Source organism: Micromys minutus (genome assembly GCF_963924665.1).
Source record: "Micromys minutus genome assembly, chromosome: 19".
NCBI classification, from domain to species: domain Eukaryota; kingdom Metazoa; phylum Chordata; class Mammalia; order Rodentia; family Muridae; genus Micromys; species Micromys minutus.
Genome location: NC_137954.1, coordinates 1,903,622 through 1,931,115, shown reverse-complemented (window position 1 = coordinate 1,931,115; position 27,494 = coordinate 1,903,622). Strand labels below are relative to the sequence as shown.

The window sequence follows — 27,494 nt, the reverse complement described above, 5'->3', positions numbered from 1 at the left end:
GGATATTTTATGCATTTACATTTCAAATGTTATTCCCTTTTCCCCTCTTGCATCCCCCCTCCCCCTGCTTCTATGAAGATGCTCCCATACCCTACCCACCCATCCACTCCCCACTTCCCTCTCAACACCCTGGTATTCCCCTACACTGGGGCACCAAGCCTTCACAGGAGCAAGGGCAAACAATGCTATCCTCGGCTACCTAAGCGGCTGGAGCCATGAGTCCCTCCATCCTTGGGAGCTCTGAGGGGAGGTCTGGTTGGTTGATTTTGTTGTTCTGCCTAGGCTGCAAACTCTGGGTACCAGAGCGGGAAGGCAAGTGAGCACCCCCTGGAGGCCACTGGGCGAGCCAGGCGGCAGACCGCGGAAGGGCGGGGCCTCGGCTGACTCCGCCCTCGCTACCCCTACCTCCGCTTTCCCGCCCCCGGTCGGCTGAGCCACTTCCGCTGCATTAGCTGCAATGCCGCCCGGGCTTTGGTGGCTGGTGCTTTGGCTGCCGCCCTTGGCCACGCTGCCAGCGGGCGCGGTGCCTGAGGAAGAGTCGGCGATGTCAGGTAACCCCGGCTCCGGGCGGGGGACCTCCCTTAGGGGCCGCAGGGTCACGCGTGGGCGCGGCCAGGCCCCGCCCCTGTCTGCGGGCATCCGGATGCTTCACGTTTTGATTTGTTCAGGATCACCTCGCTGGACACCCGCACAGCTGGCCGCTTGGCTGCAGTTTATGTTTGAAACCTTATTTTCTCCGTCTCCAGAAATCTCATGAAACTCAAGGCTAGAGAAGGATAAAAGCTTCAGAATGAAACTGAAATTCTGTTTCTGATTGGCTGCTGTGACCTGGGTTGAATGCAAAATACTATTGATGCCCCAGCATTGAACCAGGTGCAGGAAGCCTGTGGGAGCAGCTCAGACTGTTTGAGGGTCCTTAAGATTCTGGCTTAGAAAATTGTAGCCGCAAAATGCAGTCTCCATGAGTTTCACTTTTATTCCTACCATTCATGTCACCCTTTAATGACTACTTGTTTGTAGTTTTCATTACATGGGCCACTCCGACTCTAGGGAGGCTGTCAAGATACAGACTTTTAATTGGATAATCTTCCGCACCAACAACATCAGTAGGGTGCCTTAAGACTGAAAGCAAAGGAACGGATGTCCAGCAAGCAGTTACTAGCTTCTGACACACCTTGTGCCCAGTATCTTGCAGTGACTTACACCTTAGGGAACTGACTGTCTTGTCAGCTTTTCATTGAACACGGATGTGTTGAGTAACCATTTTGTGCTATGCAGGGGCTGAATTGCTCTAACTGCATTATCTTATACTGATTATCTATATATGCCCATTTTACATGCTTACAGAACAAAGACATAGTAGTAAATATGATAGGTACTCGGGAAAACATAAAACCAGGGCTTCTGGGCATGGCAGCGGACTAGTAGAGGAGATGTTGCATTTAGAGCCTGCTGTGCACTTGTTGGATTTAACCTATAGGTGTCATTCTCTAGGGGCAGGCATTTATAGACCAGGGTTTTCTCATCAGTAAAATGAGATCTCAGTATTTCCTCTTCTTTTATTTGCTTCAAAGAACTCAGGTTTTGTCTTTTTGTTTTGTTTTTAAGTTTTGCTACTATTGAAACAGGGGTCACCTAGCTGGTCTGGAGCTTTTTATATAGACCAGGCTGGTCTTGACTGTACAGAAATCCTGCCCCCACCTCCCAGATGAAGGGTTTACAGGGCTGTGCTGTTGCACCTGGCTTAATAGTCCTCAGTTGTGTTAAAGACACACGTGAATGTTCACTAGGACTTTTCTGTCTGAGAAGTGTAAGAGACCCAGGAGATGATAAAATTCCAGTTCACAGCTGAGAAAAATGGCAACTTCTGTCTTGCCAGTCCAGATATTCCTTAAATGCATGTAGGAGGAGATCACTGCAGTGTCCAGTGACACTGTGGGACCCTTGATTGACCTAAGAACCGCCGCTGCTGTAAAAGCTGAGGTTTTATACGGGGCCTGTGCTGACACAGCTGGACAGCATGCTCTTGATCACAGGAAATGTGTTTTTTAAAACAGCCCTGTAAGCTGCCTGGAACCTCAGATTGTACCAAACCTTACATTTCCTGTGTGTGTGTGTGTGTGTGTGTGTGTGTATATACATTGTATATCAGAGCAAGAGATTTATAAGTCAGAACAGGAGCCAGATAATTATTAAATATTCAGTTATAATGAAATATTTTGGAAAAATTATTTGAACATACATATTACTCCTTTGAGAGATTTTTCATTTAATATTTTTAGACCTCAGTTGAACACAACAACTTGAAGCCTTGGCAAGTGAAATTGAGTTTAATGGAAGACTGTTGTCCTTTCTACTATAAAGTAGGAGCTGCCTATAGCATGGTGCAGGAAAAGGGGGTTGGCTTTGATGATGCGTAAGACCCTTTCCAACTCAGAGAATCTGCTCTGGGTGCCTACTCGCTGCCATAGCATGAAGAACACCCACTTCAAGGCCAGCCCTCTGTTGCCCTATTTGTAGAAAAGGCGGACACTTGTCATAGGAGACAAGTAGCTGTCTGAGGAAGAGAAACGTCAGATCAAGTATGACTCGGTTTGAAAGCAGTAGGTCAGATCCATGAAACCTGCTTCCCTTCAGGTGAGGCTCGGGAAGGCCTTCCTATGTTTCTACTCCAAGAGGCCATTTCAGAGTCACACCTTGAAGTTCCTCTGTGCCAAAAGAAAATGTCTACTGAAGGTAGAATCAGACCTGTACACATGTTAGGATGTGCTAATTTCAGTTCCCTTCTCATGACACTGGAGAAATAAAAAAACAAGTTTTATATTCAGGTTAAATGCTGATACAAGAGAGGTGATACGTATGTAGTTTACACCTTTGGGAAAATGTGAATTTAACAGAATACCAAGAAGATACTAGTTCTATCTGGACCCATTCATTATACTTGAACTCCCACAACGAAGGAGCCAGTTTAATGAAGACAGTGGCAGTGTTCGGTTCTGGCTGCATTAGAGGATTTTTTTTTTTCTGGTGTGCAGACTGTAGAAGGCTAGGTTCCCAGGAGGAATGCCAATGAAGTGTTTATTTTTTTAAATATGGGATGTGGTTTAATATCTGCTCGGGCTTGAGAAGTGCTTGCGGTTTTCATTTTTGGAAGACATGTTAAGTAGGTTTCAGCACTACCTGCTCCTCAGGTTTTGACTGAGTATTTTTACCATATGTCTGACTAAACTTTTTAAGGTAAATATACTGAGGCATTAAAGAAGCTAATGACAAGGAGAGAGTTAAAGGAGTTGTTTACTTTTGACTCACTGACAAAGCAGGTAGCATGAGGCTTCTTTTAAAATGTATGCAGCAAATGTGTCCCTTCTGAGACCCCAAGTGCAGACCGCTGAGCCCTGTGTGTGCCCTTTCTCCCTCACTGAAACAGGAGAGTTAACAATCCACAATGACTGATAATGCAACAATACCAACAACATACTCAGCAGTTACTTGAAGCTTATGAATTATTTCTGGAAGTTTCTGTTTAACAATTTGATCATGATTGACCCAAAGTAACTGAGACAGTAGAAAATAAAGCCACAGAGGCAGGGGTGCGGACTCCCTGTGGCCCCCATACCACCTTAGCTGAATTTTATAAGCTGCATGGTATTTAAAGGGAACTAAGGGACCTGTCTCATTGCTTCCCATAAACCTGACTTGAGGCCTTTAGTAATGTAATGATTAATTCCATCTGCATGTTCCTTAATCTGTAGAAGATGGGGGAATCCAGAACAAGGTCTAACCAGGAAGCACCTTATACTCACTGACGTCAAAACTAAGATTCATGCCACTTTTTGGCCTCCTTATCTGGGAGGCACAAGATAGCTTTTAGCCAGAGGCTGTTAAGTGTAGCCAGCCTTACCCTCTAGTTTAGGGTACCCTGGTGACAGAGTGAAGAGGGGTGTAATCTGTGCCCTCCTCACACTTGGCTCTCTTGCTTCACGGCTCTGGAATGGGCATGGGGCAGGTTGAACACAGAGAGTTATGCCTCCTTGTGCTGGTGGCTCTTCAGGGAAGTTGGTTGTATTTTCACTGGCTGGGCAGTGCTTATTCAGGTAATCCTCCAGTCCTCTTGGATTGCAACACACAGGCCAGTGACAGGTGTTTGAATGCTGCAGGATTTAGTAACTCCTTTAGAAAGTAAGATAAGAAGAACATTCGTAAGCTGGACCCTGTGTAGTCAGCAGAAATTAGGGAAGTGTACTTGGGTGTGCATGCTCAGACAGGGCCTTCCAGAGCAGGGCAGACAAACATGCCAGCCGCCGACAGCTGTGAGCCTTCACAGGATCTGGGGCAAGAAAATTGCAGTCCAAGGAGACCTGAGGCAGGAGTAAGCTGGTACTTTGAGGAGGGCCGGTGGGTTGATCTGTCTGGAGCCATTAAGTAACAGGGAGGAAGAAGTCATGAAGGAATTTGGGCCTTTCAAAAGGAGGGTGGGTTTTGTCTCGGTGTTAGCAGACATGATTAGAGGAATGTAATGGGCCCCAAGTGAAGTTTTCAAAGAAATCTGTGCCATTTAGAAGAATGTTTGGAGGGGGGTTTTACAGTGTATTCGTTGACCTCTTCCTTTTCTATAGCTAACTGCTAGTATTAGACATCCTAAGACTGTTCCAGCATGCTGCCCTTGGCCTTGAGCTGTGTGCATCTCAGCTGTACCCAAAAATGCCTCCGACTTGGCTGTCTTATGTGTTCATAACACTGATTATGTTGTCTTCTTTGGGTTCTTGTGTATAGGCATATCATGCAGGAATGCGTTTTTTAAATTTTTATTGGATATTCTCTATTTACATTTCAGATGTTATCCCCTCTCCCCAGCCACATCTCACCCCCTCCCCACTGCCTCCATGAAGGTGCTCCCTCTCCTAACCACCCTCTTCCACCTTAGCACCTTGGCGTTCCCCTACACTGGGAAAACCAAAGGCCTCTCCTCCCATTGACACCAGACAATGCCATCCTCTGCTGCATTTGCACCTGGAGCCATGGGTCTCTTCGTGTGAACTCATTGGTTGGTGTTCTAGTCCCTGAGAGCTGTGGTGGGTTTGGTTTATTGATCATTTTGTTTTTCCCATGGGGCTGCAGACCCTTTTAGTTCCTTCAGTCCTTTCTCTAGCTCCTTCATTGTGGTCCCCGTGTTCAGTCCGATGGTTAGCTGCAAGCATCCTCCTCTGTATCAGCAGGAATGCATTTTTAATGTGTGGTATGCTGTGTTTAACTAAGAGTCTCTAGTGTTCTCTTACTGCTTTGAAATCTGGCTCTTGACCTAGATTCTTATATTTTCAGCTCCGACTGTTGATAAATTTAAAAGTCTGTGTCTCATCACTATGCTGAGAGGAGAAATAAAAGGATTCCTCTGTCACAATAGAACATCCTGGGTCATTACATAACTGAGCTGTCACTTTGTTGCAGCTGTTTGAAGGAGGATTGCACCTGTCCTCACTTCAGCCTATCACAGAGGAGATTTCAGGCCAGGGCAGGTACCTATTGAGTTTCTTCAGCATTATCCTCAAAATGATCAACTATTAGCTACTGGTTACTTTGTCCTTACCCAACTTTGTTATAACAGTTTGCTCTAACTTCAGTTCAGAGCTGTGCACAGATTTCCTTCCCATACTTTGAACAGAGCAAAGGGTTCACTTCTCTGTGTACCTGTGAGTACTCCATGCTCCTGTTTCCTATTCCTCAGTGGTATTTTCTGTTTGACACACTGTCTTGGATTCCAAAGAACTTTGTTCAACATCAGTCTTAGAAGAAAAATGAATCTTACTTTTAACTCTTATTACATTTTAAGTTCGGTAACATCCCATTAATCTGTAATAGACAACCTGCCCCCCAATTGCATCACTAAATATTCCATTAATGTTATTTGTGTACACACTAGTATTTACATATCCATATCCAGCTCCAGTCAAATGTCTCCTTGGCTGCAAACCTGTCCATCATCTTTAGAACCACCAGTGAAAACTGGATGGATGGACGTCTGTCCAGAATTGAATTCATCTCCCATTACTCTCACAAACTGACTTCTACATCTGCACTTGGATCTGGTAAGCGCCTCACCATCCCCACATTCACCAGATGTCTTCCTCTCCTTTTCCTACTGAAGCTCCAGAGTGTCTTCCTGATTCGGCTTCCTGAGCGCTTTGAAACTGTTCCTTCCTCCTAAGTCATCGGGTCCTCTCCTTATTGTGGGGCTGGAGTTGGTAGAAGCCTCGTCCTGTTGTGCCTCTACCTGGCAGTCGTTTGCTCTGCCCACACTTTACTAGGTGATTTAGTTGAGCCCTTTTTGATGTCATCTGTTTCCTACCGAGTCCCTTATACTTACCTGAAGTCCTTTTGTGCTCTGCTCTCATGCTGGAGTATAGATTCCTTATGTGGAAGTGGCTTTGCTTTACCTCTAGCTGCACCTGTCCAGATGTCCCACCGTGACTTTGCTCACCTTGATACTGTGCATGTTTGTCATCTGTTAGTCCGGATAGTTATGCTTACAACTTTTTCATGAGTCTCCCGCTCGAGTTTCTTTTCTAGGATGCTCCCCCTTAACTCTCGCAATCACGTTAGGACCAAAGACATCTGTGCATGTGCTGCTCAGGTGACCTGACAGTGTTGACTCTGGGTGGAATATTTTCAGACAGACACCTGCTAGATAGGGAGTAAAGGACCGAAATCACCAGGTAGAAGAACCTTTGGTCCTAAAGTACTAAAAACTGTGAAAATTTCCCTTCCAGCCCATTTTTGTTAAAAAGGATTTTGGAAAATTAAATACTTAGGTAACCATCTTATTTTTTTTATCTTTCAGTTCCGAGATGTAAATCTCTGCAGGAAACGGACCTGGTCAAGACTTCTGTGCCAGACTGCTATTGCTACAGTCAACGTTCACAAATAGAGTGGATGTATATGTGGTCAACTGTGCAGGTTAGGAACTGTTTTTCTTTATCATGACTTAAAAATGTGGACTTAAAATGTATCACTGGGGAATCTAAATACATTTTATATGGCTCTATGTATCAAGTGAATTTATCAAGGTGAAAGCTAATTTGATGGGCATACAGTGGCTCAAGGAGGAGTTATATGGGAGAGGGACATTAATTCCTTTTTATATCTACTCAGTGCCTCCCCTGAGCATTCCAAATGAATATGCCATCTGAGTCACTGGGTCGCCACCATGGGTTGTAACCCTTTTAGGGACCTAAGAACTTCAGAAAACACAGATCTTTACATTACTATTCATAACAGCAAAATTACAGTTATGAAGTAGCAACAAAAATAACTTTATGGCTGGCAGTTATCACAATATGAGAACTATATTTAGGGGTAGCCTCATTAGGAAGGGTCTTAGAGTTGCTGTTACTGTGTTAAAACACCATGATCAAAAAGCAAGTTAGGGACGAAAGGGTTTGTTTATTCAGTTTATACTGCCATATTGCTGTTCATTATTTTAATAAGTCAGGACAGGAACTCAACCTGGGAAGGAACCTAGAGGCAGGAGCTGATGCAGAGGTCATGGAGGAATGATGTTTACTGGGTTGCTCCTCATGGCTTGCTCAGCCTGCTTTCTTTTAGAACCGCAGAATACCATCCCAGGGATGTCACCACCCACAATGCACTGGACCCTCCCCCATCAATCACTGACTTAAAAAATGCTTTACAGCTGAATCTCATAGAGGCATTTCCTCCGTTGAGGCTCCTCCCTCTCTGATGACTCTAGTGTGTCAAGTTGACACACAAAACCAGGCAGTACTGGAAGGTTGAGAACCTCTGAGCACAGGGGGATCTCAGGGAGTAATTAAAAGTGAAAAGAGCAGCTCTAACTGAGAATGGGACACTTCAGACTTCAGCAATGAGAAATGCCTAAAGGTTGTATGCTGTCAGCCTATACCCTTTCTAGAAAATAAGATGGTTGAGGCGTATGTGGTTTCTTGTGCCGTTCGCCTGGTATCTTGTGCCTTTTTTTTCAGGAGCTCTTGGGACATGAAAGCTGCAGTCCTTCATACATCATGTCCCTCCTATTCATCCCACATTCAACAAATGAGTTACTACCTCAGCATCTGCTTCCCATCTTTACTCTTGCCTGATGCTTCTTCTGCTTCTTTAAAATAGAAGAAATCTACTTTAAAAATGGGAAACACATTCTCTGAGGAACAGGAGGCAGATAGATTGTAAGGCCCACAGGGGATAAAGGGCACCAAGGAGACCAGGGCCTCTAGCCACAGCAGGACTGATGCATTTACAGACTAAGGAGGCACACACAGGCCTGCACAGGTCCAAGCATGGGTCCCAACACTGAGAAGTGGACACAAGCCCCCATCTCCACCCAAGAAGCTGTCTCTAGTTGATAACTTCGTAAAGGACAAGTTAGTTTTCTCCAGTGAAGGGGTACCGGGCATACAAAGCATAACTTAAGGTCAGACCCCATGTCCAGGCGGTCAACACCAAACAAAGTCAGTGATATTTTTTGGAGTTTTAAAATTTTTTTACAGGTCTTTGGCTTCTGTGTCATGGTTTCTGGCTCTGTGTTTTTATGGGATTTTTGTGTGTGAATGTATGTCTCTGCATCTGTATGTGTTTTGTAAACTTTTTCCTGGGGCACTCTCTGTGTCCTGTCCTTTTTTTTTTTTTTTTTTTTTTAGTTTGTTATTATTTGTTTTAGATGTCTGCTTTCTAGCCAGACAATAAATGGTTATGGATTAGGGTGTGGGTGGAGAGGATCTGGGAGAAATTAGGGGAGGAGAAACCATAATTGGAATATATTGGATCAGAAAAAAAAATCTTTTCAATTTAAAGAAATGTAAAAAATAAAGATGGGAGTCATAAAACAAAACAAAACAAAAAAGAAATAATTATGGACTAGCTTTTTTCTTAACAGCCACCTATGTATCAGAACCTGTGGGCACAAGCTCTGCCTACTGTCTGTTAGGACGAAGGGTCTGTGCCCCAGATCGCACACCCTCCAGCTCGGGTCCACCGAGCAGCTGTCCTCTGCACCATGTGATTCTGTCACCCGAAGGTCTTCCCTGCCCTGTAAACACGCCTTCCAGGTGCTCACAGTTAAGGTTGCTCAACCAAGGTCGCTAGCTCTGTGGCCTCAGACTTGTGATCCATTGCCTCAGAGCCCCAAGAGTTGGGATTGACATTCCAGCCACTGGGGACCAGAGCTCAGTCCTGTGCATCTTGGAATTTTCCTCAGCCAGTTCTGGTTTCTTATTCTTCTGCTTGTACCTTAAGGTTTTGAATCTTTCTGGATTGGTCCCTTCCTGTCTTGTAGGTGACAGTTACCAGCCCAGGCCTGTTCAGGATTGTATATATCACTGGAAGTCATAATTGCCAGCACACACAGACCGTCCTATCATTTATCAAATGCGTGGCTCATAACTTTTGGGCACCAGAGGAGGCTAAGGAGATGACCATAGACTTCAGTCCATATGGAGAAACTGTGTGTTTCTCTGTGAAGCCTGTTGAGAGGATACTTACTTATGTAGTAAGCGTGAATCGAAACAGTAAGTCTGTTTTCATTATACTTGGCTAGACATTCAATGAATTGATTTTCCTATTTTTTTCTGCAACTTTATATACTGACACAAAACATTGGTTATGTTTTGTTTTGTTTTCTATTTTCCAGTTGTGGATTTCAAACTCTTCCTTGTGTTTGTGACAGGCATTTCCCTTTTCTTTTTTGCAAAGACCTTGAGCCGGTAAGTGCCCTTCTTATATTTGTAGTGATTTAAATTTAAATTGTGATTTTAAAAGTCTAAAGGTTGTTTGTGACTCTGCTACATATTTGCACACTGCTCAGCATTTGTGATTCTTCTGGGATTCACAAATGATAGGTCTGAAGGTAGCATTTGAATCAACTTTAAAGACAGGTAACTGTAACAGAGAGAAGTACAGGGACAGAGTACGCTTGCTTACATTCTTGTACATATACACATCTGTGAACTTACCCTGTTGCTATTATTTTTTGGTTACAGAACCCATAGCCATAGTTACTGACTTGTTCTCCAGAGTGCTGTGTTTGTGCTCATGTTTTCTGATACCAGGTCCTAGCTGTTGGTTGAATTCATTTGCCTCCTAGATTGGTGGCTCTGGTGTAGGATATCAGCCACGACAAGTACTTGCTTCTTGGATAAGCATGTTACCCTGATATTTTGTTTCTTGTAACTTATCCTATAAAAACCACTCTCTTCTCAATATTTACTGTTTAAATTTGTCCAGGCCACTTGTTACCAGTATTTCTGCATCTTTTTTTTTATCATTGTTCACATTTAAACTTTCCATTATGGTATGGTCAGGAATGTGTGGTGTTATCTGCCAGCTTTTCTGACTGGATGATGGTTGTACATCAGGAAGAGGAAAGCCTCGAATTTAGGCCCTACTTTCTGATGAGCTGGACTCACAGAAAAGTCGTTTAACTTGTTGATATCTCCGTTTTCTCCTCTGAAACCTTTAGCTGTGGGGATCTGGGAGCTCATGTAAAGCCCTCAGGCAAGTGCCTGACCTGTGACAAGTGCATAGTATTACTGGATGACACTCTGACTGTAGAAGACAACTAGACATTCTGCAACAGTCTCATTTACTGAAGCTTTCAAATGCAAACTGCAGTTGTAACATTTGAGATGTGACTAGAGTTTATTTTTCTTAATGTTCCTTACTGGCTACTATTGCCACATTGAGCATTATATTTTTTTTTCTGTTTTCATTGCTGAAGATGCTGGTTGATGTTTATGTGGCTTTTTTCTCTATCTTGACAGAAGCCCTGTTTTCTATTACTCTTCGGGTACCATGTTAGGTATTCTAATGACCCTAGTCTTTGTCCTTCTGATGACTAAGAGACACATACCAAAGGTAGGCCTCTTATGTGCAAATCTTGGTATAAAATGGGACCCAACATTTTATGACTATGAAAAATTACTTAATTCAAATGTGCTCCTCTGCTATATAAATTGACCTTAAAATGTGTCTGTTTCTGAAAGGTCAGTTATTATTTATTAGCAATAAAGAGGATCACATTAGGTTTGGTGACATTTTGGGTACTGTTTTGTAAAATGTATCTTGGCAGAATGGTCCTGAGTCTTTGAGGCTTTATATCCTAGTGATACTACATCTGGGCTTTTTGTTGTCCCTCCTCTACACCTTCAATAAAATAATGTTCCAAAGGATAAGTAAATATTAGTCCATGCTGGTAACTTGGAGGTTACCTGATTAAAACTCTAAATAGCAGTGTTATTTTGAGATGTCTCTGCACTTTTTAATGGCACTCTCCAACTTCAGTGTGCCTGCTAGCCACCAGGGGATTTTGTTTGCATGTAGATTCTACCAGTGGGACCTGAGCCCGCTTGCCTGCCATTAAGCTCTTGTGTGAAAACGGCTCTCCTCCTCCAAGGGCCACTCTTGAGCAGTGAGACTCTATATTAGATAAATACTTGATTTAGACTCGACATAGACCTTTCAAACACAGAGAATTTGTTTGCTTGCTTCTGTTTTTTTTTTTATGAGAATGAATGAATATACATACATATATATGTATATATGTATATATACACGTATATGTGTGCACACATAGATGTATATATATGTGTGTGTGTGTATATGTATATATACATATATACTTATATATATACATGTTGTGTCGTTTATTTTCTCCCACACACAGTATAGCACATTTGGGGCGCTAATGATTGGTTGTTGGTTTGCTTCAGTGTATGTTTTGTGCCAGTTGATGGAAGATCTGAAGCAGCTATGGCATGGAAAAAGAATGTATGTATTAGGTAGGTAAATATGCAAGAACTTCCTGTCTGTCAGCTGGGCTGAGAAGGGCAAGCAGGGACTCCTGACCAAACACATTTTCATTTGATTTAAGGAAAGGTGCTGTTAACACTTTATTTCATTACCGTAGTTGGTGTTTGAATTTATTTAGCTCTCATCTCACACGACTTTTCTTTATAACAGTTCTTAGTTTTCTGTATAAATCATCAAAAGAGTAAAAGTCACTTGAGAATTGTGGCTGAATCTTAACTGCATCTCAGCTGCAGCATGAATGCGTCTTTAAAAGCTGGCTATCCTCATCAGTTTTCTGTGTATTCTGTATAAAAAGTGGAAAATTGTTAGTAATGAAGCCCACCTTTTCAGAAACAGAGAGGGTAAATGTACCATTTTTTTTTTTAATTTTATGTTACAAATTTCTTAGGAAGTAACGAGAATTTCAGACTCATTAATATCAGATTCCACACGCAGGGGTAATGTGGTTAAAGCAAAAGCAATTCCTTCTTGAACACTTTACTTTTAGCCTTATTTTCTTATACAAAATATTTATAATTTACTCATAGCATGGAATATTCCTATAAGTTCTTTACTAATTCGAGGTCTCTAAAAAAAGCATTTTTCTATATGACTGAAAAACTATTAATTTTTGTTGTTAATTCTGGGGGTTGGACCCAGGGCCTCATGGATACTCAAGCATCTGTTGAACCACTGAGTTATATCCTTAACCTCACTCTTAGATGTTAAAGATTAATGATTGCACAGGTCATAGTTAGATTTCAGGTTACCTGTGCTGGCTCACTATATTACGGGGATGCTGTGCTGATCCTTCAGCCAGGCCAGGCAACCCTCCCAGTTCATCATCATCCCTGTTTTTCCTCAGTACAGTCGAGTTTTATTACATACAACTTTTAAAAAATTAATTATTTTATTTATTTACATTTCAAATGTTGCCCCTCCATCCTTGTTCCCCCTCAGAGTACTCACCCCATCTCCCCTCCCCCTTGCCTCTGAGAGCCCCACCTCTACTCCCCATCCCCCTCCCCCCACCCCCAGGCAGGCATCCCCTTTCCCTAGGGCATCACATTTCTACAGGATTCAGTGCATCCTCTCTTACTGAAGCCAGACGAGAGAAATAGCTCCATCGTAGCTTCTTTCATCACAGAGGTGTGCTGGAGAAGCCAATAAGACATCCCTGTGGAAGTTCCACTTTATAGATTGATGTGGGGTCCATTTTAAATTTAATATATCCCTCCTCATTATCTACTGTAAATAAAACATTGGATCTCAGCTTTGCTTAGAAACAAATTAAGCACTTATGGTGATAATCATTACACCTTTCATCCCAGGTGTAGTATTTGTTTTGTTTTGTTTTTTTCTTCATTTTTGAAATCAAAGTTAACTGGTAGATGTTAGTTATTGTTCAGCCAGGGCTCTGTCAGGTTTTAAACAATTTAAACGATTGCCTTTCTTCTGTGTCTTTAGGCTATGTCTTGGTTGCTGGACTTGGTAGCTTTTCAGCCTGTTACAGTCACGGGCCTCTTGCTGATGAAGGGAGCAGAGACCTTCTGATGTGGACACTGAGGTTCCTCTCTCTCGTTCTGGTCTACACTGGTGTGGCTGTGCCTCAGTTGGCCTATGCTGTTATGGCCCTCCTCCTGTCCTCCTGGAGTCTGCGCTATCTACAAAGAGCATTCAGCTGTCTGAGGCGGTGGGTAACTTTTCTGTGGCTGGCAAATCTGACTTTTGGAGTTCTGGTTTAATTTATTATTTTAAGAGATACTCTTGGTTACATCTTTATAAATAACTGGGATTTTGGGGGTTGGGCACTGGGGAAGGTTGCCCTTGTTTTTTGTTTGTTTGGTTTTGGATTTTTTGTTTTTCAAGACATGATTTCTCTATGTAGCCTTGGCTGTTCTGGAACTCATTTTGTAGACCAGGCTAGCCTCAAACTTAGAGATTTACCTGCCTCTGCCCCCCCCATTCCCGAGTGTTGGGATCAAAGGTGTGTGATACTACTGCCCAGTGAAGTAATTATGTGTAATCTGGAGGTTTCACTTTGCAAGAACAGGAGGAAAATGAGCTCTACGCCTTTGCTCCATCTCCTTTGAGTTATAACACCTATTACTCTGAGGTTAGAGCTCGCTAAAATTAGTGATAAAGTTGCTTGGGCTCATTTCTACCTTTATCATACATCTCATCAGAACCAATATCAATATAGTGATAGTAATATCACTATAGTGATATTAATTCTGCTCACAAGGTAAGAATTGGGGGAAAACGGATCCTGGATGGTTGGAAGGAGTCACTCAGTTCATTTTATCAAGGGCTCACTTTGTTTTTGGTTTTTAGTTAAGGCTTTCACCTTGTGAAAATACAGAAAGGAAGGTAAGGTAACCTCTCCTGACATGATATTGTTATGTGCTCCTTCAGTCTGTGCATCCGTGTCAGGCACACAGATGGAGATGACCCTGCTCTTGATGATGCTTATTGTAGAGATGTGGGCATGCAATTATATATCAGCTGCCTTTAAAAAGTGTGTGTGTGTGTGTGTGTGTGTGTGTGTGTGTGTGTGTGTATAAACTTGGAAATCTCTTCAGTTACATTTGAAGTCACCTTCAAACATTTTTTAAGACTCACTGATGAATGTAGCACAGATGTCACTTGAAACTTTATGGCAAATATGTCTTTATTAACTTCTTGAGATCCTAAAGTACAGATTGCTTCTTTGATGGGTCTTGTTTCTGTGTCTGGTTTATCAGAGACACCACCACTAGGTGGGAGTGATATCCCACAATTCCAGCTTCTTAGTAGTAAGTGGTGTATGTCCCTATTGTTCTTCATAAAAGGACACATTGAAAGCTTCCGGAAGAAAATCAGCAGGCAAAGCAGGAAGCCAGTCTTTTTTGTCTAATTGTTTGATTAGAAATCACATATATATATATATATATATGTGTATATATATATATATATATATATATATATATATATATATATAATCAACTTCTCAATTAGAAATTGATTCTCAAAGGCCTTAGGCCAATGCTCTGGTGGTCAGAGAAGCACAGTAGGCTCACCCAGCCCATTTCTTACTCCTCAGTCATGGAAGGACTGTGGAAATACCGTGGAAAGTCCAGGCTGCGGTACAAGGAGTTCCCGGGTATTACTGTTGGTATCTAAGACATGTATTTTTGTATATTATATGAATTGATTGGCAACCACATGTCATGTGTTTTAGGAAAGTGAGGCTGTGGTTCACGACGGAACCACTGGTGGCGAGGTATCTCACTGATGATGAGTACAGGGAGCAAGCTGAAGCCGAAACAGCCACTGCTCTCGAGGAACTGCGCCAAGCCTGCTGCAGGCCCGACTTCCCTTCCTGGCTGGCTGTCTCCAGACTCCAGGCTCCTAAAAAGTAAGTCCTGCCCTGGCCACAGCTCATGTTTGAAGTGATAAAAAACAAAACAAAACAAAACAAAACACAGTGTCTGTATCATACTGCTCAGAAGCATCCATTCTTCTTGGTCATACTTTACCCCAGAATTGTGGGAGCTCTACTTCCTGGGTGCTCTGGCTTGGCAGGAGAGCTACTGAGGTCTTAGGTGCCATGTGGATCTGAGCAAGGCAGTGAAGTTCACTATACTCAGAAGGAACGGGGAAGAGATTCGTGGATGACTTGGTACACCCACCTGTCTGACGCATAAACCTTCCCACATTTCCATCTTCCTGTGGCTCTCTACAGAAAAATCACATGAGCTAGTCACCGAACCATCCTCAGCTGACACAAACTCAAATTTAATTAAAGTGGATAAGTAGAAAGGCACACATCATCTTTCAGATAACCCTCTGTGACAAAATTAAAACAAAATTTTCTTAGGTTTGCAGAGTTCGTTCTTGGAGCCAGCCACCTGTCACAAGAGGAAGTCAGCACACATGAAAAGCAGTACGGCCTTGGGGGTGCCTTCTTGGAAGAGCAGCTCTTTAGCCAGCAGACTGACAGTCTACCTGCAAGTTGACTTCATTCGGAACAGGAAAGCAAGTAAGAGGCAAAGATCCTGTTCCAGCTGGCCGGGGCCCATGCACCTCAAAGAATAAGCCGTTCAAGTAAGGAAAAACTCATTTGCACAAGAGAGCTTTACTGTGGTGGTGTGAAGACCGAAAGCTTCATTACCACATTCCCTGAATGAAGAAGACCTTTGTGGGGACAGTGGAAACCTGTTCTTTAGGACCAGTGAACAGGACCTGATGCCTTCCCTTCGCTGGGCACTGACTTCTTTCTGGATGCCCAGGAGCTGGCTCAAACGGCTGCATTATTGTCCCCACGCACCCACAACCCCCACACCCTCCTAATTCCCCATGCCCCCCACACCCCATTTCATCATTATCAGTGCTTTCTACAGTGCGGTTCACATGCTAGTAGGAAGTGCTGTTGAAGGGATTCTGATGCTGCCTGTGGTTAACTCGGAGTCACACATGCTGCGCCCTCCTCAGTCTTTAGTTCTACAAAGGCAGTGTCTCCTAAAAGGCAGACATGATGCACAGGGCTTCTAACTTGCTAACCACAAACTATTTTTCATGAGACTAATAATCATTAAAACACACGTTTGGGAATGCCCCTGATGGTGGAATCGAGGTTTGAGGGCAAGAACAGGAGTGTCAGCAACTTTGGCATCACTGCGTGCAGCCCTGCTGCATCTGGGACTCAGGTATAAGACACATCTTCACATGCAGGCTCAGGGCTGTCTCCCTACAGCTCATGGTGTTGGTGTCTCAAGTTTTGTTCTTTGTTAAGCAATGCTGAATTAGCTATTGAATAACTGTGACTAAAGAGAAACATTTCTTAGGATTATATTTAATGTTTTGATAAGATTTTTTTATATAAACAGGTTAAAACTTATAATTTTTGTACTTTTTATATATTGAAATTGAAAGCACGGAAGCATTTGTGACATTTTAAGATTTATTTTTTTAAAATGGTTATATATGTTTGCAATAAATTCTCCCGAAATAGATTTGTGATACTTCTTTTTTTTTTTCTAGAGAGAGCAAATGTTTGTTTCTTGATCCTTGAAGTGAGCTTTGACCGCTTTGAGCCCAAGGAAGGGAGCAGAAACAAAAGCCATGAGATTTGACTCTGACAGACATTCTGTGAACAGGTTGCTACTTGATCCTCTGAGAATCAAAGTCAGGTTGTTTTATCTTTTGTAGTGTAGCTATAAAACAACCGCAAAAACAAAAAGCAGGAGACATCCTCCTTTAAAAAGAAAGGAGACGGGGACAAATCACAGACTTTGTCACCATCATCCCCTAAGAGTGATGCTGACTTCGGAACTTTCTAGATCTACTCTTAAATAATGATCTGTCTTTTGAAGCTCCGTGTTGGTGTTTCTGCCTCTGCTTTTTGACAGACATAGGTAATGTCAGGGGTCTTTTTCCTCTTCTTAGAAACTTCACTCAGTTCAACCTGTGCCTTTACATGTTGACTTTAAAATGTCCAAGAAGAGCTGGTGTCTGGAGAGGTGGCTCAGTGGTTAGGAAAAGCCTTGCAGAGGATCCGAGTTCAGGCCTCAGGATCCAAGCGGCTTGGCAGCTTGCAGCCATTCATAACTCCAGTTCCAGGGGCTCTGACACCTTCCTCTGGCTTTACATGCACCAGTGATGCGTGGTTGCACATACATACACACAGGCAAAAACCACCTGTGGGTAACTAATGTGCTTCTGTTCATGTTGACAGCTATTATAGACAGGAGTTGCAACATTTCGTCATAGCTTAATCTGGTTTTCTTTTTTCAGAAACTATTTATTGGTGGTATATGTAACAGGTCAGTTGTTCCAGCGCTTCTGCATAGCTGTGTTCACCTCTCACTAAGCAGTTTGTTTTGTACAGAATGTGTTTGTGTGTGACTGACACATTAGTACCAGCTGAACCACCAGGACAGCCCCAGCCTTCCTGAGCCGGTAGTGACCGCACCGTGAAGCTGCAGCTCCCAGCAGCATCAAGCTGGTATGCCCACAATACAGTGGCAGTCTTTCGGGATGCTATTTTTTATGCTAATTTTTGGAAGGAATCCTGGGTCTGTCAGATTGTTATGTGACAGCTATGAGAAGCTGAACAATTAAAACATTTCTGGTTGTGCTTGTATCCTTGGGCTCTGAGTTAGTGTGTATGCCAAATGCCAATCACAGTTCTAATGGCCCTCGAGTAGTGTGCAGTCCTTCCCTTCTGACCTTCCTCCTCTTTCTGGAATTCTTTAAACTTAATGACCATTCAGCCAATGACTGCCCTTCAGTGGCCACTTTGTTTCACATCTTCACAGGTGTGTACATACACACACACCCAGAACCTGTGTTGTGTCCTTGCTTACAGTCGATGCCTTACAAAGACATTCTGTTAAAAGCAGGATGGACTTCAGATGTGTGGGTGAGAAACGGCGCAAGTGGCCTCAATGGTTTAAAAGTCATCATTTGAATGTCATTTTTTAAAGAGCGTTTTAAAACACAGTTTACAAGCATAAAGACAGTTTGTGAATTAGTTATATGGTTTGCCAAACAATACTCGAGGCTGAATTATAGAGGAGTGAACATGTGACAGGAAAATATTTGGATTTATGTCTTTTTAAAATATCTCGAAATCTAGGAGATTACAGCTTTTGGAGTATCTGATGGATTGCTTCAATATATCTGGACGTGTACACAGTTGCAGATCCAGAGCGATGTTGATGAGTAACAGCCCAAATAGGATCTCACTTTATCCTCTGTGTAGACACGGCTTTTCTGTCTAACTGGAAGTGGAATCTGATTCATAGATAACGTGGGATGTTTGTTGAAGCTTCGAGACAGGAGTCTTCAGATGACCCTGTGAGCAAGCTGCTGTCACACTCCCTGCTGGGCGGCAATGCATGGATGCATGAGGTACCAGTTCAGCCCCTGACTCATCCCACTCTCTAGAATGATCTCCCATTAGCCATTCTGCAGTCTTCTCAGTGTTTCCTGGCTGACAGAAGATAAAGACACTGAGACTCACATGACCATCAGATTCTACCTCAAAAGACACATAAGCCTGGGTCTGTACTACCAAGACTCACTGAAACCTCAGTTTTACACAGGAGGCCCCAGGCCCATATAAACTGTGACTAGACAGACTTCTAGCCTCAGGCCTACATTCTTGACCCTAGCACTATGAGGTCTTCAAGCTGCCATGTTAAATCTGGGGCTACTCTCAAACCACAGTGGGGCAAGTGTGTTAGTGGCCCAGAGCAGATGGGAATCAGGTGAGAGGTTCACCTGGGCTGGCTCCTATTTTCCCAGACAGCAGCAAGTTGTTGCCTTTTGTAAGCCACAGCCGGCCCTACATTAGCTATGTGATTTCTGACTTGAAGAAACTTTTCTCTTTCACCCCCAAATCCTGTCCTCATACAAGCATCAGTTTCCTAGATGTGTTGGGATTCTGTAAACCCCACCCCTCAGTTACCTGGCAACAGTCAAGTATGCTCCGCCCCAGTTACCTGGCACTATAAAAGGGGTTGCTTGACCCCTCCTCTCTCTCTTGCTCTCTTGGTCTCTTGCTCTTCCTCCCTTGCCCCTCCTCTCCCCATTCCCTCCCCCCCCCCACATGCTCATGGCCAGCCTTTATTACTTCTCTGCTCCTCTCTCTCTCTCTGCCTCTACTACCCTCTTAACTTCCCCCATGACCTAATGAAACTCTATTCTATTCTATACTGTCATGTGGCTGATCCCTCAGGGGGAAAGGATTCACAACATGGGACCCTCAGAGGCATCCTCCTTTTCCCCAGACCTTGCTGTACCTCCATGGGCCATATCCCCCACACCCCCATCTCTCCATCTTTTTCCTAACATTGGTGCCGAAACCCGAGACATCACCTTTTCTTTTAATACACACATTGGTGCCCCTCTGAGGTATATACTCTCTTCATTGTTTTCCTAACAAGATATCCATTGGCTTAGAAGTTCTATATCAAGGAGTTTTTAAAGCTTTGTGTAAACAGTTGAGTGGTTGAGAGTTTCAGGGGTAGCCTACATCTTGTCTCAATACCCTGAGGGGTGTCTGGATCAGAAATGGCTCTTTCCCTTTCACATAATCATCTCTCATAACCCTCAGCTCAGACTCACATAACTTGGGTCCAGGTGCTCTTGCAGAACTCAGGGAAGTAGAGGCCGACTTCCCATAGGTGATGTCTAGTGTGGCAGTCTGCACCACAGGAAGTGGTTTAAAGTTAGAAACCCAATTCCTCAGAGACACAGTAGGTACATACCAATTGTAAGACACAGGCAGTTTATAAAAACATTCATACTGGGACAGCAAAGGTAGAGAACCTACAATCTTTTCAGGAAGCTTTGTGGGTAAGGCTATTGCTTGGGATGCTGATTTAAGGTTTTAGGGAATATTTAGAAATCAACAAAAACAGACACACATGGGTTTCAGGTGCATACAACTCAAGGCTGCCCTATCTATGTCTTGAACCACAATGAAGCCTTCCCTTCCTCTAGAATGGGAAGGTAGTAGGCAGGGCTCTGGTGTTAGCAAGATTTGAGTCTGTGTCCTGTGACTATGATCCTATCTCTTCGGCCCTACTGGCTTCAGAATCGTCATATTTTAAATGAGGAAGGTTATGTATATCAGGTAGGGCTTTTTAAAGACAAATGATCTAACCATGGATGAGCTTTTTGCAGCTGTTCTATTGGAGTGATATGCTGAGAGACATACTGCTTAGGGGTCCCATGAGCAAGTGGCATATGCCCAGGAGTGCTAGCCGCCTGCCTATCTCCTGCCACAGATCACTGGGATGATTAACACTGTCCTGTGACTCTGGCTCTTTAGGTGTGCTGGCCTTTGGAATGTACTATCACTCTGCTTAAGACTTTAAGAATAGTCTAGTTGGGCTGGAGGGATGGCTCAGCAGTTAAGGACACTGACTGTACTTACAGGGGTCCTGAGTTTAATTCCCAGCAACCACATGGTGGCTCACAACTATCTATAGTGAAATCTGATGCCCTCTTCTGGTGTGTCTGAAGACAGCTACAGTGTGCTCACATACATAAAATAAATAAATCTTTTTTATTTAGAGAGAATAGTCATTAACAGCGAGCCACCTGGGTCCTCACAGAACTCTAGGGTAGCATACTGTTCCTGCAGACAGAGGAGACAGGACAAATCATTCTGGTAGTGATTACCAGCCTCAGCTTTGACAGCCCTGAGGATTTCCAGGGATCTCAAGAGAGGTTATAAAATTCTCAAATCAAGTTTAATTGGAATTCACTTTAATATTTTTTAAGTGACATATGGCACTGTAAGGACAGGAAAAAAAAAGTCACAAAGTCCACAAACTCGTGAAGGTGTCAGCTCAAAAGGTTAGAAATTACTGCATTGTTGGATCGACGCTCACAGTAAACATTTTGTAACAAAGGCATGTTGAATTTAGTGTCATTCATTACAGAGCAGAGGGTTTTCTCTTGTTTGGTCACGTGTCTTTCATTTAAGAAATATTTAAAAATGGTTATTTACTTTTTATTTCAACACATTCACTGTGCATCTCCAAAAACAGCAGCTTTTTTTTTTTTCAAAGAAGCCCACCAGAATTGTAAACACAAGTCCCAGGGCTCTAACTCCCGACAGTCAGTTTCACATACTGTACATTCATAGGTGGGGCTCAGCCTGCCTCCCCCACTTCATTTCTGTAATTACACAATATAATAAATACATCTGATTTCAAAGGTCACTTAAAATGAGCCATGGGGACTGACAGTACCGTTCAAGTGCAAAAGAAACCATTTGCTCAACTGTTCCCATCATCCTAAGCTGTGTTTTGTAGTGAAGCTGGACATCCAGGTGTAGAATATTTCCTCCAGATGTAGGGGCTAGGGTAAGCTTCCATTCCAACCATTCTCCTGTTCATCCTCGATGCTACTGACCCTAGTTCCCGCAGCAGCATCCCCAGGCTTCTTAGAGCCTCTGCTTGCTCTCTAGGAGCAAGTTCTACATGCAGTCACCCAGACCTCCTCTATCTGTGGTGGTAACTGGAGTAGCTGAAGCCCAAACCCAGAGGTTTTCAGTGTATGACTATGGTTTTGGGGAGAAGAATATGCTAATATTTGTCTCTTAACTCTTTAGAAGGTCATTCTTATTCCCAGAATTCCCATTCCTGGCTTCCTATTTAGTCCTTTACAATCAAAACAGACCTACTATGTGATTTTTTAAAGATCATGTCCCTCCCCCCCAGGCACTTAAGTCTTACCCTGCTCTTTGTAAATAGTACGCTTTAGCTTAATGCTTAGGAATCCAATGAGTTGGTCTTTCTTTCTTTTATCCCATTAGCTAACTAGAATCCATGTCACTGTAAAACATAACCACAGAGGCCGCTATAGAAGGATCTGCTTAGTAAAGCCATGTCTGTCAAGTCTTAGGATACTGGGTTGGTTGGATTCTTTGAAGTAGTCTCACTTCTGTTCTTTCGCATAGCCCCATTGCAACAAAGACAGTTTAAAGCTCAAAACTCAGTCCGCAGTAGTCAGTAACAGCTTTGCTTCCCAAAGAACTATGCTCACTATACTATGTGCATATAAAAATATATTTGCAGGAGATGTGCAAAGTTCATGAAACTTCGAACATTTCTAAACAACAGAAAAAACATATGTTCTACTACCTTTCATCTGGTTCCCTTTTCAATATGTCTTATCATTTTTAAAATGCTCTTCTTCAAGACAAATAAAACTATAGACTTTTTTCTTCTCGCTTTTCACTAAGAACCCAATATTTTAGAATAAATAATCAGAAGAGGAAGATGAAGTCCCTGTTCACGTTGAGGCCCTTTAATTCACCCAACTTGATATGAGTTCATCTTGGAGAGAAGTTAGGTCAGACCTAACTAACCAAGAGCAGGGGCTCCTCAACATTGTTCTGTGTCTCTACAGGACTGTGGAGGTCTGTTTTCCTGCCAACATGTACTGTGACTCATGTGTGTGCACATGAGTGTGTATGCGTGTGCACGTGTGTGTGTGTATGTGTGTGCATGTGTGTGCGTTGTTCCACAGTAATGAGTTTAGATATTTAGAAGCGTATGCATTGCAGTGTTCCCCTTACAGAGGCATGGTCAGGGTTGGGGCCTCGCCCTCTGTCCTGGCTCAGGTGCCTAGTGCCATGCAGGGTATGAGATGAGCAGGAGCCCTCAGTGTTTTCCCACAGTAGCCTGAGCCTGCTGCTCTCCACTCTCCTGTCCATGTGGGGTAGCACTGGGATGAGCAGGGCTGGACTGCGTTTGAGATGCTGCCGTGTCAGGGGATGGCTGGTTTCTAGGTGAGTCAGAGTGATTTTCACACGGGGCACGCCGGGCTCCACCAGATGGAGAGACTTGCCGATTCTCACTGGTCCCCTAGAAGGAAAAACAGATGTTGCATGGTGTTCAAGAAAAATAAATAAATCCAACCATTATACAAAATTTTCACACAGCAAATGTGTGGTGATCTCTCAAAGAGGCCACTTCAGGGACCAAGGCATAAAGGGACAGGATAGACATCTTACCTTTCATCTCCTTTCCTATGTGCAACTGCCAGAGCCGCATGAAAAACACAGACACTATAAGCACACGCACCTATGGCTAAGGGAACATTTTATCTGTGTTCTTGACACTGCAAGGCAAACAACTTTACATTTACATAGACATCGAAAATATTTACTGCACACCCCAGCACCGTGGCAGGTCACTGGGCAATAGCCAAGGGACACTTGAATGCCAGCCTTTGGGACGACCATGATATTCAAGAGCCAGGAGACACTGTACAGTAATCGGGAAACAAGGCCTCTCAGCCTCTAGATAGCTAGGCAGAGAATGCCTGTGATGGAGTCCTAAGGCACACATGTACACACACAAGGGATTTCAGAATGGGTACTGATAGCTAAGCAAGATAGAGCAGGGAATGCACACAGGTTTGTGAGGCCAATTGGGAGTGAACTGGGAACACACCAGTACAGTTAGTAAAATGCCACATTGATTGTACAAGTCAGGGAACATGGTTTTAGGATTGTTTTTCTTCTGAATTCATGCTCACTTCTATTTCCTATAGTTGAATTATATATTTTTTCTTTCATCCCTGTGATTCTGAAATGCAATTCCTTCACAACAATACTATACCATACCTGCTAGCTATTACTAATTTTAACTCACACAAGAGGGGACGAAAAGCAAACTTTGTTCCTGCACAGGTTATTGGGCGTCTAAAAATGAGGATGAGTTCACAAAGTGCTGGAAGCATTGTCTTTCCTGGGTAGCAGGACATCCTTTCCCATATCCCCTTCCTGTTTTAAGCTACAGCCGCCCCTCAGTGTTCCTCTGTCCCATGGGCAGTCCTGGCTTGGTGAATGGGTGAGCTGGACTGTGCACAGAATGGCATGCATATATATGGTTATCGGTGAAGTGTTAACTAAGGTAGTTTGACAAACTGGCTTTTTTCTTTTATGAAGCTTTGTTTTTATTTTGAGTTAGGTGTGTGCGTGCGTGTTGGTAGGTGGGTACCTGCGTGTTGGTAGGTGGGGGTACCTGCGTGTTGGTAGGTGGGTACCTGCGTGTTGGTAGGTGGGGGTACCTGCGTGTTGGTAGGTGGGTACCTGCGTGTTGGTAGGTGGGTACCTGCGTGTTGGTAGGTGGGTACCTGCGTGTTGGTAGGTGGGTACCTGTGTGTTGGTAGGTGGGTACCTGCATGTGAGTGCCATGAAATCCTCTGGAAGTGGAGGTCCCTACAGCTGTGAGCCACCTCCCATCCCGGATGCCGGGAACCAAACTCAGGTTTTTTGCAACAGTAGTTTGTCAGATTTTTAAAAAAGAAATTACTCTTTATTTTCCCTCTTATTTTTCCTTTGGAGTCCCTTTTTTTTAAAGTAGCATTTATTTGTTTGTTTGTTCGTTTTATTGTGTGTGTAAGTGTGCCACATGGAAGTATGTGGGCAACTTCTGAGAGCTGGTTTTGTTTTTTACTATTTGGGAACAAACTCCGGTCCTCGAGCTTGGTGACAGGTGTGTTTACCAATGGAGCTGTCTCAACTGCCCTCCTCTGGGTTCAAGCTATTGTAAAGATAGAGCTGACATTGCTTATCAAGAAAATGGAAAGCTTAATCTAACAAGGGAGTCGATTTATGGCTTGGACCAAACTGTTCACAGAAGGCACATTCCTTTTCCAAAATCAGGGTACAACTTTATTTGTATAATTGCTGATTTTATCAGTACCATTTGACTTTTTTCCAGAAACGCCTTCAGTAACAAAAAAGAACACGCCTTTTCTTCCCAAGTGAGGCTTCTCAGAACCACACTTTATTTCACAAGGTATGAGACAGCGTCATATGAGGCATAGATTGGCGGTTTTAATTTAGCAGCTTCTTGCTGCATTCCAGGCATGTGGAATGGTCTCCCTGGAATTCTAAATTTTAGAGATTAGTAAACACAGATTCTGAAAGCAAGAGCTGTATATTCTGGCTGCAAATAGTATTTTTCTACCACTGAGAGAAGTATGCAAAGCTGGGATAGATCTACTATTTTTGTTTTTAAATAGAACTACAAAGGCCTTAGTGAAGCCTCCCTGAGCTCCATAAGGCATGCTCTCTTCCCATGCTTCCTGGGAAACACCTCGGTGAGCCCAGACCACATATCTTTGCTCACATGCCGGTGCTTTCTCTTTCCCATGTGCTTTGATGAACAAGAAGGGTGTAACAGTGCAGGCACCATGCTCGCCCAGCCGAGGGTTACCTGTAAAGGTTGTATCTCAGAAGCACGGCTGTCTCTTGTGAGTCTCATCAGCTCTTTAACTTGGTAGAGCGCGTAGACAAAGGTCACCCAGGGAGAAGAGCTGACCCCCCAGGCTGGTTTGTTCACATCTTCCTGCTCTTCCTGGTGCTTGGTTTTCTTGGGCGGAAGTCTGGCCTCAATGCGTGGCATGACATCTTCTGCCTGTTGCTGTACCAGGTCTATGGTTGCTATGGGAACAGGACTAGAGGGAACAGGAATCCTTTCGGCCAACATTGTCTTATCTAGAGCGGAAAATGTTAGGAAAATGTTAAAATGGCTTTTGAATTCTCTACGTTCAGAACAAAGGTGAAGGAGAAGATAATCCTGACATGGCAGTGCATGCCTAGATCCCCAATCTCCTAGCCAGAGGCTGAGAAGAACCACCACTGGCGTGTCCTGTGCCCCTTGGTGAGACTGACGCATCCTGCTTCTCGGGGCCCGAGACCAGGGAGGCTAGAGGACTGAGTGCCAGAAGACCAGCTCTGTGCTGGCACACAGTGACCACGACCATGTACCTTCTATTGGCTTACGCTTTTCACCAAAAGTTTTACAGCACCTGACCCGTGTCATCTACAGATTCCATTTGATATCCTCTATTTTTTTTTTTAATCGAGGCTGGAGAGATGTATCAAAGTTAAAGGCTAGGCTCACAACTAAGATATCAAAAAGAATTGTATTATTTATTATTTATTTAGTGTGTGTCTGGTGTCTGTGGCAGTGACATGTGAAGCCCACAGAAGACAATTTGAAGGCATTGCTTCTCTCTCTGTGTGGGTTGTCAGGCCTGGCAGCAGGTAGCTCTACCTGCTGAGCCATTTCACGGGCCTGCCTTCCCCTTTGCATGACAGTTTTAACAAAGACCATGCCTGTTGGGAGAAGCATCTATAGACATATCTTAATGAAGGCAAAGGCATACAGTTTAATAAGAGCACCTCCTATCCCTGGTTACCACACAGCCAAATTACCAAATTACCACACAGCCTTATATGTATTTGCCTTCAATGTGCAACCTCTTAAGGATTCCGGGGAGGTTTGAGACCACCACTTCTGTAGCGCCTTGCACTATTACATAAAACAAAACCAAGAAACAGCAATCAGCTCAGCAGCCAGTCTTCTCACTACAGGAGGTGTGCCATCACTATCATGAGTTCACCAAGACACCACCGAGAAGATGTCACCTGCAGGCCTGTTGTTCACAGGACAGCAGGGTTCTTGGAGAATCACAAGAAAGAGGCAGGATTGCAAACTAAAAGCTAGTCCAGGTTACACATTAGAAGCCTGGCCTCAAACCCTTAACCTCCTACACTTGCTTCAAAGAGGAACGGAAAGGAAATGTTTACCTTCTTCCTCATCTGGCACTGCCAACCACTGTATCAGGGCAAAGAGCAGGAGGATCACCAGGCAAGCCATGCCGATCCCTCGGAAGGTCGCAGCAGCCCCTTGGAAATGAGCAGAGCAGGCAAGTGGTTATCCCAGGAAATACAGAAACCTTCCACCTCAGTCTGACGCTGGGGCAAATGAAGCATGTGTGTGAGCAGAGCCGGTGCCCCTTTCTCAACTGCCTGGTCCTGCTCGGTGAAGGACTGTCCCTCAGTCACGTTCATCCCACCATGACACTCGGTGATGCACAGACACAGTGACAGGAACAGTGAGTTTCAAGACCTTTCTGAGTAAAGACGATAGATTCCTTCTTATCATTACAGCAGGTGTGGGGTACCGGACTCAATTAAAAGCATGTGAGTATGTTTTTACGTTTGGCTCGTTTCCTCTGAGGTTTATGTAGCGTTTAACCAAGCCATTTTCCAGAAGACTGGACTATGACCATCTTCACACTTTAATTTTCTGGAATTACCTAAATGGCTTTAAACATCTTTACAACCTGAGCGTGTGCTTTACAATTATGATGACCAT

At 43.5% G+C, this 27,494-nt stretch overlaps 2 protein-coding genes across 2 annotated transcripts in view; one reads left to right on the top strand and one right to left on the bottom strand.

Moving 5' to 3' along the window:
• Positions 1 to 457: 457 nt before the first annotated feature.
• NEMP2 (nuclear envelope integral membrane protein 2) lies at positions 458 to 15,809 on the top strand (the record flags this gene model as incomplete). The annotated part of the gene is made up of 9 exons (XM_080932847.1): positions 458 to 551; positions 6,836 to 6,951; positions 9,302 to 9,533; positions 9,656 to 9,728; positions 10,785 to 10,878; positions 11,687 to 11,801; positions 13,279 to 13,504; positions 15,032 to 15,208; positions 15,671 to 15,809. 9 exons carry the CDS (start codon positions 458 to 460, stop codon positions 15,807 to 15,809), a joined length of 1,266 nt encoding a protein of 421 aa, XP_080788973.1.
• A 5,467-nt stretch (positions 15,810 to 21,276) lies between these two features.
• The window catches only part of MFSD6 (major facilitator superfamily domain containing 6), a 60,689-nt gene continuing 54,471 nt past the window's right edge, over positions 21,277 to 27,494 (bottom strand). Inside the window, exons 5-7 of the mRNA XM_080933425.1 lie at positions 26,924 to 27,022; positions 25,545 to 25,825; positions 21,277 to 23,180 (exon numbers count right to left, since the gene is read on the bottom strand). Of these exons, the coding sequence (XP_080789551.1) occupies positions 22,977 to 23,180; positions 25,545 to 25,825; positions 26,924 to 27,022 (584 nt within the window). The 3' untranslated portion in view covers positions 21,277 to 22,976. The remainder of the gene's footprint in view (positions 23,181 to 25,544; positions 25,826 to 26,923; positions 27,023 to 27,494) is intronic.